We start from the raw sequence: 13,575 nt of genomic DNA, 5'->3' as shown, positions 1-13,575 counted from the left end.
CCGCCAAGCCCCCACACACCCGCGGGCTGTGGAAGGGTTTCGTCCTGTGGCCGTCGTCTCACCCCCGCCCTAGCCCATCGGCACCCTCGGGGCTCCGCTAAGACCATGTCTTCTAAATCTTGTCCCCTGTCCCCCGCGACTGGCAGCTCCCCGCAGACCGGTGGTCGCTTACCTGGCCGCCGCTCCCTCTGCCGATGTCAGGGTCAAGCCAGCGAGGCCTCTCGCGACCGTTAAAATCGAGGGAGCGTGCGCGCGCCCAGCGTCTTGCCTGCGATTGGCTGCTCAGAAGGGGGCGGAGACGGCCGCGCTGCGGCGCGCGCGTCGACCTCCTCCTCCCTTTCCCGCAGCTCACGCTAGAGGGAGGTCCGAAGCCTGGGAAATAGGAGGCGGCGGGGCTGCTGTCAACTCCTCTCGTCTGATTGGCTCTCTGGGAACCTACAGCTGCCACGCGGGAAAGACGCTTCAGCTTCCCGCATGCGCAGTTGGTAAGAATGAGCCTCGGGCAGGTGAGGGAAGCCACGGCAGGAGTACGGCGCGTGCGCAGACCCGGCAGCGCGCTTGAGATCCAGCCCCTGCGGCGATTCCGGTTCCCCCCGAACACTGGGGGCCCGAGGCCAGTCCTGAGGCCAGGTAAGCATCTGCGGAGAAACCAGGCACCCACGCGGTTGCCCGCGACTGTCAAGGGCTCTGCAGAAAGGACTGGTTCCCGGCTTGCGACCCTGAGTCGCGTAGCCAATTGACCTGCGGCCCCGCTGGCGGTGGGGTGCAGCCAGCCCAGACACCTGAGCTAAATTCTCCCAGGACCTGGTTTAGCCCAGGCTGCTGGGGATCGGCCCTTGGGCTTTTCAGGGACGGGAGTGGGGGGAGGCGAGCCCACTGCCCTGGAGAAAACAGTTCCTCCGAGGCCCGCGGACAAGTGGAACGCGCCTCATGATGCTGTTCCGCAGAGCCTCATGGAGCTATGAGCACGCAGCAGGGGCTGTTTTAGGCTGGCACATAGTAGGTGTCACCATTGCTCTTGCCCGGCCTTTCGAAGGACCAGCGAGAACCCGCTACCCTCCCTGTGGGCCCCCAGCCCGGCTCATATGCCTTGTTCAGTCCACATTCTTCAGACTAGTTAACCTTCAAGGTACCTCCAGCTCTTAGATTTCCCTCCAAGTGTCATGAGCCCACAGTAAAGGGACTTCGCAGGCCCTGTTACTTAGATGTGCCTGAGAAACCAGGACGAAGCCATTGCCCTTGGAATGACAAATCTGCCAGGATGCGTTCCATCTCTTCTGAGCCTCCTAAGATTACCTAACAATTATGTTTCAGCAGTAAAAAATCAATTTCTTTCCAAAACCCCATGGTGTATGGAAGATTTCAAGCTAAATAAATTGAAAGCCCCCCCCCATTGTGTTAATCCACCAGTCAATACTATGCTCATGTAATACCTAACCAAAATCAAGTCATTTTTGAGCACATGGCTCTGTTTTCAGTGACCATGTTTCAAGTCCACACACACAAAAAAACACTTTTATCACAAATTTTCAGATGGTCACACAATCTATTATTTGAGACACTGTAGAATCTTGCACTCACAGAAGAATTGAGAAGCATGAATTCCTGAGACAGCTCCAGGCAGAGAGAGAGATGTTTCCTTACAAGAATAATATTAACCCCAAAATCGAGTACTAGAGATTAGTTCTCTCCATGCGAGAGGCAGGAGATCATTGCTTTTGGCTACAAAATCAAATGGACTCTGTTCAGTTTTAGCGTGTTTACTTCTTTTTTTTTTAATCGGTATGATTTTAGGTAATTTTTAAAAAATCTATTAATATCTTAATAAGCCAACATGTTCAGGAGCTAGTATTCTAATTAACCAAGTTATCTTGTTAACCAACTGATGCGGTGAAATATTTTGGTAAGGTTGTTCACACCATATTTCTTAGGTTAGGCTTTTTGGTATAATTTAAAAAATTCAGAGTGGAAATTGCCTTTGACTAATTGGACTAGAGAGAAGCTTTATAAATAGCTAAAAAGGTAGCTTTTTAAAGTCCACAGAAATTATTTTTGAATATAGAAAACAAGTAGAAGGCTTTAGAAATTCAAGTATATATTAAGAATAATAACTTCATCTAATCTAAATCTCCCCTGCCCCATAGTGGAGATTTTGTACTGCTTGAATGCAAGCCTATACCACTATTTTATGGCCTCATCTGATTTTATTATAACATCAAATTGCTCAAGTATTTCTCTTTTGCTTTGAAGGCTTCAAATTGACAGTTTTTGAGTGGAGATCTTGCACATTCATTGGAATAAGATCAGTCTATTCAGTAATAATGGCTGCTAATGGCTTGAAGCATTTTGTGTCTTAGCCAGGGTGTTACTTTGTGTCATTGATTTTTATATTCAAACAGTTTGTCATTTTGAGGGGCCAGTTCCCCACAGCAAAAAATGAAGAACTCTAAAACTTCAAATCTGTAGTTTAACTATTAAACATGGAAATGAGCAGGTGTACATATAAATATGAATTTTTTCATCTTTCTTGGCTTTCATCATTTTTCTTACTATATTAATGATTTATAAAGATCTCTATGTTTAAACCAGGACCTACACCAATGAAGGTGTTTTGTTTTTTTTTTAAGATTTTATTTATTTATTTTTTCCCCCCAAAGCCCCAGTAGATAGTTGTATGTCATAGCTGCATATCCTTCTAGTTGCTGTATGTGGGACGCGGCCTCAGCATGGCCGGAGAAGTGGTGTGTTGGTGCGCGCCCAGGATCCGAACCCGGGCCGCCAGCAGCCGAGCGCACGCACTTAACCACTAAGCCATGGGGCCAGCCCTGAAGGTGTTTTTTTATCTTTCAATTTGAACCTGCTGGGAAATCAAACTGTATTCTTGGCATCATTATTATCTCTTTGGCACCTGATTTCATAGACCACAATTATGACCTCACCAAACAGCGTCTCTTTGGTAATTGCATGGCTTCCAAGTACTTCTTAAATTGGACCACAGCAAGTAAAATAATTTGCAGGTCACTGTTCTAGGTGCCTTTTCACCCTGAGCTCTAAAACAAAAGTCCATGAAATAATCAGTTTGCAGATTGGGTTTGTGGGGTAAGACCACAATTGACGTGTGTTCATCAGAGTTTCTTCAGCTTTGTAGTTTAGGGATCTGGAGTGCTACTAAGTGCTTTACATTTGTGGCAACGTGTTCAATGTTTTTCTCACCCTACATGGTATTACCTCCATTTTACAGATGAGGAAATGTGGCCAGAGTTGCACAGTGCATAAATCATGGAGTCGAGACACTGATGCAGGTCATGCTGACTACAAAGCAATATGGCCTTTCAGGGAGAAAAAAATGAGAGGAAGAGTCAGGAAGAGAAAGTTGAGGAAAATGAGCTAACGCTTTTTAAGGAGCTGGGGAAAGAACAGATTTAGAGATGTAATGAAAGGTAAAGAAACAGCTGTAGAAAGATTAGTTTAAAAAATGGAATTCCTAATGTGCTTCCAAGATAAGTCTTCCTAAAATAATCCACATGGTATGCATCTCTTCTTTATTGGTATCTAATACAATAATGTATTTGAAAGTGCTTTGAAAACATTTAAGCCCTAAACATACAAAGCATTATTAATGATAATAGAGCCTTTAAGACTTTTAGAAGAAAAGGTAGAGTGTTGTTATTGCTGCTTTTTGTGTTTGTCTTATTTTAATAGTGTGGTTGATAAATTATAAAGTTCTTATTAGATGCTGTAAATAGAAGGAGATCACAGTGATGCGCACAAATAGGACAGGTGTAATTCTCTGTGGATTCAAAGTTTTTTGGTTAAAAAACTGAACGGGATGTTGGTGTTGTATGAATTCAAAGCTTTTTTCTTTACCTGCTTCATTAGTTGTCTCTTGCACGCTGAAGCATAACCCTATTAAATTTAGAGCAGACCCAGAGTCATCTCCTTTTCCTCTTGTCCCCCAAAATCAGGGATAACAGCTCTGCATCTCCTGCGCAATCCATTATGCTTTTCTTATTTGAGGAATAATTGTCTGCAAACACTTACTGTGGATGAGAGTTGCTTTGTCTTCAGTGTAAAACCCCAAGCCTAGGAAACGACAGGGTCTGTTTCAGGCCTCAGCCGCAGTTCCCAGTGGTTCCATTGGGGAGGTATTCCAGCCCTCACAGGATTTCAGGCACCTAGAACAGGAGGATGAGCTAGATGAGAAAGGTAGAGAAAGGCTGCTTTATTTTATTTTATTTTTATTTTTTGCTGAGGAAGATTTGCCTTGAGCTAACATCTGTTACCAGTCTTCCTCTATTTTGTATGTGACTGGCTGTCACAGCATGGCCACTGATAGAAGAGTGATATAGGTCTGCACCCAGGAACCGAACCCGGACTATTGAAGTGGAGCGTGCTAAACTTAACCACTAGGCCACCAGGGCTGGCCCGAAAGGCTACTTTATTTTAACTCCCATTCTGCAGGAAGCACCAAAACACACTTTTGAAACATGAATTATTATTAATCATTTCTCAGAAAATCATTCTCTTCTCACTTCGCTTCAGTGCCATCAGCTGGCCATTTTGTCTTTTAAAACTGCAACATCACACGTCAGTCTGTTCAAGCTCACTCTTTGGTCCTTCACCATTATTAGGTCATTGTTTAGAGACCTGTCATTTTACCTCCTTATTGGGGATGAGGAAACAAGACTGTGACTAAGCAAGTAATCAGCACTCCTGAATTCTGGTCTCAATCTTAAATACTAGAAATATAAGAAACAACAGCTTTTTTTTTTTTTTTTATAATTTTATTTATTTATTTTTCCCCCAAAGCCCCGGTAGATAGTTGTATGTCATAGTTGCACATCCTTCTAGTTGCTGTATGTGGGACGCAGCCTCAGCATGGCCGGAGAAGCAGTGCGTCGGTGCGCGCCAGGGATCCAAACCCAGGCCGCCAGCAGCGGAGCGCGCGCACTTAACCGCTAAGCCACGGGGCCGGCCCGAAACAACAGCTTTTACAAGTGTGTGTCCTACCAGCTGGAAGAACTTGCTGATTCCTGTGTCCTAGTGCAGTGCTTCTCAAACTTTGGGAATGTGCCTCTGAATCACCTGAGGATCTTACTAAAAGGCAGGTTCTCACTGAGGTGGTCTGGGGTGGGGCCTGAGATTCTTCCTCCCTAACAAGCTCCCAGGTGCTGCTGTTGCTGCTGCTCTGTGGACCACACTCTGAGTAGCAAAATTCTAGATCCAGTACGGTAGCCATCGCATGTGTGGCTAGACCAAACTGAGGTGCTGTAAGTGTGAATACACCCCTGATGTTGAGGACTTCATATAAAAAAAGAAATATCTCAATAATTTGTTATATTGATCACATGTTGAAATAATAATATTTGGGATATATTGGGTTAAATAAAATATATTAACCTTTATTTCATCGGTTTCTTTTTACTATTTTTAATGTGCCTACTAGAAAATTTAGAATTTCACATGTGGCTTGCACTATATTTCTATTGGCCAACACTGTTCTAGAACATTCATGCAATAGAAGCAACATTTTTGGTGTTCTTTTTTCAGATCACCCAGTTTCTCAATCCACTTGTAACCATTTCACCTTCACTGTTAGCTCAAATCAATGGTCATTTAATTCTTTTCTCTAAAAGTTTTCCTTTCCCACCCATTACTCTCCTCTAACCCTCTTCGTCTCCATCATTGCCATCATGATCCTGGGGCTCTCATCCAGCAGTTGCAGCATCCAAGAGCCAGGATTCAGGCAGCACCCTTGCTCAAAGCCCTTAGCCATGACACTCAAAGCGTGGTCCCTGGACCAGCAGCAACAGCCTCACCTGGGAGCTGGTTAGACATGCAGAATCTCAGGCCCCACCCCAGACCTAATGACCCGGTATCCTATTCAGTGAGATCCCCAGGGGGAAGTTTGAGTGGTGAGAGCTTTAACAAGTATCTTTCCTAAAGCACCCCATTTTGGTTAATCTCCACATCTGTTGCTTTGGTTAGTTTTGATGACGTTTCTTGAAGGTTGATATACCCTGAACGTTGCGGCTAAGAAAAACTAGTACTCTCCCTTTCTAAACAACAATACTTCAACAGTGTATTTGAGGCAAATGGCATCCAGAAGGTGGGTCCAGAGATTGAAATGCTATGCTTTCACGAAAATAGATTCAGATATCCTTTCTCTCTCCCAGACACAAAGGAAAGGTGTTACATCCTCTTTACCACTCTCCAGAGCACTGGAGCTGCTGGTGACACAAGCCCCACCTTGCTGCAGCTAGTTTAAGTCTGGGATTGTTTGCTCCAGTCACGGCCCGTTCCAAAGCTGACATTGCTGTCCCTGCAGCTAGCTGTCTGTCTCGGTTTCGGTTGATTGTGGAAGCCGGAGGAGGGAACGTGTGCCGGCTGGATCCAGGTCAGGAAGAGGGGCACCTAACAGAATGCAGGTTCCATATTCTGATAACAAGCCCTCCAGGGATTTGGGGGTGTAGTAAAGTTTGAGAACCATTGCTCTATAGCATGTTATCCATTCCGGGCTGACATGTATCACATTTATGGACGTCTTAATTTCTCTTTTATGCTACAGGTTCCTTGGGCTCCCTGAGGCCCATGCCTGGCACATAGTAGATGTTGAAAGTATTCATTGAACAAATTAACATTCCCTCTTATAAAGGCATCAGACCTGTTATCCCTAACTTGACCTAGTGGGAAGGGACTCCGACAATGAGAGAGGCCTTGACCTAAACTGCAGTCAGCTGTTTAGTGCAGAAGCCATCATCAAAGGAAAAGCAGAGCGGAGGGGAAGTCAGGGTGGAGAGCCAGCCCTGGATTGGCTAACACTCGCAGAAGGGAATCAGGGCAAGCTGTCAGGACTGCTGGTTTCCCCTTACAAGCACTTCTGGTTACCATTTTTCTTTTTCTCTTTTTTAATGTCACGATGAGCTCTAACTTGAGCTGCTTTTATTGTTCCCCAAAGACTCGGGGTTGCTCTCTGGGTATCACAAAAACTGAAATCCAATCCTCGTTCTTCTCTGGGCTTTGGGGAAGTAGAACCCTAGGTGTGTTTGTCATTTGGAGCAGTCATTGGAATAGAGCCAAAGCTCCAGGAGATACGAAGAGTATTTAGAATCGTCCAATGGGCTGTTGGAATGAGGTGTTCAACAAAGCAGCCAGTAACTGAGCACTGGGGACCTTCGTGAACTCCAGTGGGGTGGGAGACCTTCCAGTGTGTGTGTCTGCCCTGAACTAGGACAGAAAGGTAGAGATTTGAAACACAGAGGCTGGGGACAACGCAGCGGTGAAAGCACTCTCCTTCCCGCCCTTTGTCTGGGAGTTTTGCCTTGTCTCAGACTTGCTTCCTTTCTTTGTCACTGCGCTGTGTCCCAGTGCTGTCCTGCCTGGTCATATGTACTCACTGGCGGAAGAGAAACCCCAAGAGAGGCACTGGGCTCCTGTTCCATAATGAATCTAATCCAGGGACTAGACGCTGTTGATACACAAAGGAATTTTTTTCTGTGGATTGAAAGCAGAAATAAGGGAAAGGAAATTTGGGACATTGACTTCATCTCATTCACTTAATCATTTGTAGGGGAGTGGATTCTTTGTTGCAGAGATTTCTGAGAAAGTACCTGGGTTTATTGCTTATCTTTTGCTAAAGATACTTCTGAAATATTTCACACACAATAAACAAAACCAATTTTTAAAGTACCACTTTCATCGGCACACTGTGTTTCAGAATGTATTCCCTCACAGCCATGGAGCACTTTACCAACACCCCCTTAATCATCACCCACTGGGACTGAGAACATACTGAACGTCAGGCTTTTCACAAAGAAGGTATGAGTTCAGACCATAATGTCAGTCACAGAACTGAAAACCAGCATTGGTGTAAGGCTTGAAAAGTATATTTCATTATATTTATTTTCCATAGAAATAATAGAGATGAAGAAGACTGTATTATCATCCTAAAGATGACCAGTATCGGGCCAGCCCGGTGGCGTAGCGGTTAAGTGCGCGCGCTCCACTGCGGCGGCCCGGGGTTCGGATCCCAGTCCCGCACCAACGCACCGCTTGTCAGGCCATGCTGTGGCGGCGTCCCATATAAAGTGGAGGAAGATGGGCACGGATGTTAGCCCAGGGCCAGTCTTCCTCAGCAAAAAAGAGGAGGATTGGCAGATGTTAGCTTAGGGCTGATCTTCCTCACAAAAAATAAATAAATAAATAAGGATGACCAGTATCATCTCAGTATCGGCTGTACTGGTTACTAAGATTGGACACTTACACTTAAAATAACAGAAAATGCACATATTTACAAGGAAGCATGTGTCTGCATTAAGCTTCCTTGGTGCTTCTCTAAGTTATCAGTGTGGGCTCAGTAGATGTTAGCAGTCAAAATTGACAGTGGGTGACAGGTAAAATCTGAGAGCAAACCTGGGGAGATAATTTGGTGGATGGTAAGTGACTTTTGGCTTCAGAAATTGTCATAGGCATAGTCCAGTTCCTGCCTATGTTAGAGACCAGTTGCCATGAGCTAGAATTTTCAAGGTTTCAAATGCTAAAAGAAGCTCTATAGAGCCTCATGGGAAGCCACTGTTAAAAAGGGCAGTACATGTGTTTTTAGTGCATGCATCATCCTTGATCAGGAAGCATTAAGCAAGTGGCACATTCCTAGTTCCCATAGTCCACCTGGGTGACAGGGATTTTGCTAAAAACCAGTCTCATGCCTCCAAAGGTATCAACAAAAGCCCTTTTGGGAATACTTTTTCTCTGATCTTTAAGCCTGTGCGGGATGGGTGGAGAAGGGCTTATGTACCCATTTTCCAGATGAGAAAACTTGCCCAGGTTGTGAGTTGCTCCTCTTTGCATGGGACGTATGTAGATCTCTGAAAAGAGCTAACACCTTTCAGATCCTTCTGCTTCCTCCCCTCGAAAAAAGCAGAGGCCTGTGGGATTCACCATATCCTCATAGCTATGATTCTACTATTCATTTGTCAACTAAGATGGTTCAGCCTTATGCTACGTCTTGAGTAGTTATTTAAATCTATCATCGTTAAAAACCACTTTCTTTTTTAATATCTTCTCTCTCTGACTAGACTATGAGCTTCACAAAGACAGACTTGAGCTCTTTTTCACCTCATATTGCTTGCTATACCTCACATGGTGTTTTTTTTTTTTTTTAAAGATTTTATTTATTTATTTTTTCCCCCAAAGCCCCAGCAGATAGTTGTATGTCATAGCTGCACATCCTTCTAGTTGCTGTATGTGGGACGCGGCCTCAGCATGGCCGGAGAAGCGGTGCGTCGGTGCACGCCCGGGATCCGAACCCGGGCCACCAGCAGCGGAGCGCGTGCACTTAACCACTAAGCCACCGGGCCGGCCCCCTCACATGGTGTTTTGAGCCTAACAGGCACCTGAATAAAAATCAGTTGATTTGGGAATTCTAATGATGAGTACCAGTTGGATCATGTTATTGGCAGTGCATCTGAGGGAACAGATGTTCCTATTCAAATCCATGAAACCGGAAACATTAAAAAACAACAATCATGACATTGATTGATAGTGATATTTACTACGTCAGACTGTTTAAGCTCAGCTATAACATAGACTATTGCATACTGTCATCTTTACATTTTGATTTCAAAGATTCTCAAATGTGTAAATAATGTCGCTTGACTCAGATCCTAATTCTTGCTTGATGTACTATTTAATATTTCTTTATCAAATTACAGCCCTGTTCCTTTGAATTTCACACTCAAAAACCTCTCCTTCCCAAGAAAACAGTACCTCTGGGTGCTTTGAAGATATTTCTTGTCTGTTATAAGAAAATATTTATCCGCTGGCAGGGCTTGTACTGCTAAGAACACAGTAGACCATGTGAGGCTGGAGAGAGGTATGTATTGCTGAATAACCTGTCTTCACCGATTTCAAATACCCTATGTAATAGATGGGTGGTCATTGTTTGAACTGGGTTATAAAAGGTTAGAGCCCGCAGGATAATCTTGAAAAGCAAGTGCGTCTTCCTGAAAGGCTGTCTTTTTTGTCTAATTCAGGTCCTGAACCAGCGCAGTCGCTCTCCATGAGCACCTCAGGTTTGTTTCGCTTTCCTACTCTGCTGACCAGAATATGCGCCGTGTCGTGGGGACTTGGGCCTTGGGAGAAGTCGACGTTGCTGTCCGCAGGAAGAGCAGTCAGTCTGGTCCAGCTGGCCGGCAAGAAGGACCGCCCTGCTCTGCTGTCCCTGGACGAGCGTGAGCTAGAAGAGCAGTTTGTGAAAGGATGGGGTCCAGGCGGCCAGGCCACCAACAAGACAAGCAACTGCGTGGTGCTGAAGCACATCCCCTCGGGCGTGGTGGTCAAGGTAGAGGAAGAAGCCTGCGGGGAGAGGCCCTGAGTCCCAGTTTCAGAGGGCTCACATGGCCACGGCCGCGGGAGATTGCTCCTGAGTGATAATGATGGCCGGCTGCAGCCTCCTCTCATTCTGGCCTGGGGCATAGAGGGCACTGCAGATCTCGTCCCCTGCCCTGAGCCAATCCTCCCTCAGGCGGAACCTCCTGCACAGCCTCAGAAACCTTCTTCCAGGATCTCTTGGAGCCAGGCTATTGCTGCCATCCTTGAATTTGGCAGGCAGCACGGTTCCTGTAAAGCCTCTCGGCTGCAGGATGGCTGCAGAGAGCTCTGCAGCACTGCCGTGGGCCCGGACTGTCTGCTAGCCGGCTCAGCCCCTAGTGACCAGGATGGTCACATCCTCCGTGTCCCTCTGTCACCCCTTTGGTAAATGTCAATGACACCTACCCTTGTGAGGGTGAGGTTACGGAGGCAAACCATTTTCAGCCCACAGAAGAAACATGCCATGCACAGCTGCCTGTAGTCTTCCTTCTTCATATAAAAAACCAGTCTCTGATCAGAATATCACCAGCTTTCAGCACTTTCTGAACCTCTAGGAAATGCTGAAGTGCTTTCTCCTGTTTCCTGGTTTGGTAGTGGCCCCACTGCCTCTCAGGGGAACTGCCAGTCCATTCTGTGTGGCCAGGGCCCTAAGGCAGCACTAGCCTTGAGGTACAGTAGAGAAGAGAGAGCACAGGCAGGTTTTTCATGTACCACTGATACTAATAGCAAATATCTCACGTAACTGTGTGGCCGGCACTGGTCTAAGCCACTTCGCACGCATTAACTCTTTTAGTCCTCACAGCCCACGCTCGTTATCTTCATCATGGTACAGATGTGGCATCTGAGGGACAGAGGGTAAATCACTTGCCCAAGGTCATACAGCTGCAGGGGTCAACCCAGACCAAACCCAAAGTCTGTTCTAACAGTTGTTCTTCACGGCCAAGTTTTTGAGCCAAGAGCATATCGATTAAAACCTGAATCACTTCTCTTTTCCTCCTTGAAAAAAAGTGTCATTCATGAGCAATAAGTAAAATTCTGAAACCTGACATAATTTTTGTTTAACCTGTTTTATATAACTTACTCCAAAGTTTTAGTACTGTTCTTTCATCTTAATTTCACAGAATTTCTCTTTTATCAAATAGCTTTGCAAGGCACTTGATCATAATAACTAAGGTGTTACATAATGAGTATTATGATTGACAGTAATGAAGAGGCTCTTTTCCTCCTCCAGACAGAATTTTACATTTACACGTGGTATGCACCAAGGGCTTGTTCCCTGGCCACAAGCGAGACATACTGGTTGATGTTTTCAAAATTATTTTGGGATTTTAAGTTATTTGAAGGCTACCGTTGCTTCTAAACAGAACAGCACTCCCAGTGATCAATCAGGGAAAGGCCAACAGTAAGCTGGGGTGTGGACGGGGCAGAGGCCGGGTAGACGTGGGAAAGGGTACGGCCTTCGTCCTGTCACTGACTCACTGGGATTCTTGACACGTGGCTTTGCCTCTCAGGCCTGTCCCCATCTATAAAGTGACTAGGTTGAATTCAATGTCTTCTGAGGTCCTGTCCAAAACAAACTGTGGTTTTCACAATATAAAATATGATCTCTTACAGTGCCATCACACAAGATCAGTTGATCAGAACAGAAAGCTAGCTCGGAAAATCCTACAAGAGAAAGTGGATGTTTTCTACAATGGTGAAAACAGCCTTGTGTACAAAGGAAAACAAGAGGCCCAGAAGAAAAAGCAAGAAAGGAAAAAAAGAGCAAAGGAAACCCTAGAAAAAAAGAAACTTCTGAAAGATCTCTGGGAATCAAGTAGAAATGTGCACTGAGAAAGAACTGCAGATTCTGACTAAAACACTCTGCCAGACGCTTTCAAGGAATAATGGTGGTGAGTTCCATCACCAGCGTTATTATAGAGCTGTCTTTGAAGGAAAGATTTTTGACAGACTTAAGACATCCAATTGTTTTAAATGGTGGTCAAACTGTCGTGAATAGAGATGCGCAGTTCAGGAATAAAACTATAACGCAGCACAAGGAAGCCACCACTTACAAGGGAGGAGGAAGGGGTGTCCTTGGGATGTGGCACTTGGAGGGGCCTCTGGGGTGGCTGACAGTACTCTTTCTTGACCTGGGCGGTAGTTAGCAGGATGTTGCCTTATTTTTTTTAAGCTATACATTTGTGTGATTGTATTTTGCTTTATTATCAAAGGTTAGAAATAAAAATTTTTTTTTAAAAAGTAGTCATGTGTCCCTTCACAATGGGGATACATTCTGAGGAACGCGTCTTTGGGCGATTTCGTCGTTGTGTGAACATCAGAGTGTTCTTAGACAAACCTAGATGGTACAGCCTACTGCACACCTAGGCTATGTGGTACTAATCTTATGAAACCACTGTTGTCTGTCATTGACTGAAATGTCTTACACGGCACAGGACTGTATTAATATTAATAAGGTCTATTTTTGTGGAGAACTGTAGAATTGAGTCAAACATTAATAGCATTTAGTGCGACCTTGTCATCTGCTAGGAGGTCGTTGCTCACTGGTAACTTAGATGTCAGTTAGCTTAATGTCAGGTGAAGAGAATAAAAGAAAAACCAAGATGGCAAAAAATTTACAAGTTAGTAAGTTACTTGCCCATTTACCCCATTAGCTTAATAGACTATGTTACCAGGTAACCTCCCTGATGTGGAAATACACACGTCACTCCGTGTATGTTGATTTACTAGTGGATTTATGAAAGATGAGGTTCCAGAAACTGCATTTGTTTGCAAATGTGCTCAATACCATCACTCATGCTGGATTTGACCTTACAATTGTTTGGGGTGTTTTAGGCATGGTTAATGGCTTGTTAGAACACATCATGCATAAAACGAGCGGGGGAAATACGATGAGGCGAGAAGGCCACTGTCAGACACAGGGCCCGCCTCACTTCTGCAGTCAAGACTGGTCCATTCAGCAGGCCCAGACTGGATGCCCAAAGCACCGGTCCAAATAAATTTACCATTAAGGCAGCCAGTTAAGGCTCTTCTCACCTTGACATGACCTGGTTTGGAAGCTTAAGTGTGTTCTATGTGAGGCTCTCTCGACCTCTGGCTATAGTGTGTAGACCCCTTCCCCGTTCCAACCTCCACTTGGAAGGTAGTCAAGTAAAGTAGATGGAATGGTATACAAGAAACCAGGAAGAGGGGGAAGGGAAACTGGGA

General features: G+C 45.0%; 2 protein-coding genes across 6 annotated transcripts in view; one reads left to right on the top strand and one right to left on the bottom strand.

Annotated features, from left to right (window-relative positions):
• Positions 1 to 237, bottom strand: part of MPHOSPH9 (M-phase phosphoprotein 9) — a 58,488-nt gene extending 58,251 nt beyond the window's left edge. For 3 of the 5 annotated variants that reach the window (XM_058531284.1, XM_058531286.1, XM_058531295.1), the window contains exon 1: positions 173 to 237. The gene's annotated coding sequence lies outside the window, so the exon portion shown is untranslated. The remainder of the gene's footprint in view (positions 1 to 172) is intronic. The other 2 variants (XM_058531291.1, XM_058531288.1) reach the window with 2 other exon arrangements.
• A 60-nt stretch (positions 238 to 297) lies between these two features.
• MTRFR (mitochondrial translation release factor in rescue) lies at positions 298 to 12,612 on the top strand. The gene is made up of 3 exons (XM_058531296.1): positions 298 to 630; positions 10,032 to 10,339; positions 11,983 to 12,612. Exons 1-3 carry the CDS (start codon positions 492 to 494, stop codon positions 12,199 to 12,201), a joined length of 666 nt encoding a protein of 221 aa, XP_058387279.1. The 5' UTR covers positions 298 to 491; the 3' UTR covers positions 12,202 to 12,612.
• Positions 12,613 to 13,575: the final 963 nt, after the last annotated feature.

Source organism: Diceros bicornis, chromosome 35, assembly GCF_020826845.1.
Source record: "Diceros bicornis minor isolate mBicDic1 chromosome 35, mDicBic1.mat.cur, whole genome shotgun sequence".
Classification (NCBI taxonomy): Eukaryota; Metazoa; Chordata; class Mammalia; order Perissodactyla; family Rhinocerotidae; genus Diceros; species Diceros bicornis.
The sequence above is the reverse complement of the archived record's forward strand: the minus strand, read 5'-3'. Positions and strand labels throughout refer to the sequence as shown.

Coding starts and splice junctions, on each gene's coding strand:
- MTRFR (XM_058531296.1), top strand. CDS start 492: ATGAGCCTCGGGCAGGTGAGGGAAGCCACGGCAGGAGTACGGCGCGTG. Junction 631..10,031: donor GAGGCCAGTCCTGAGGCCAG/GTAAGCATCTGC, acceptor TGTCTAATTCAG/GTCCTGAACCAGCGCAGTCG. Junction 10,340..11,982: donor CCTCGGGCGTGGTGGTCAAG/GTAGAGGAAGAA, acceptor GATCTCTTACAG/TGCCATCACACAAGATCAGT.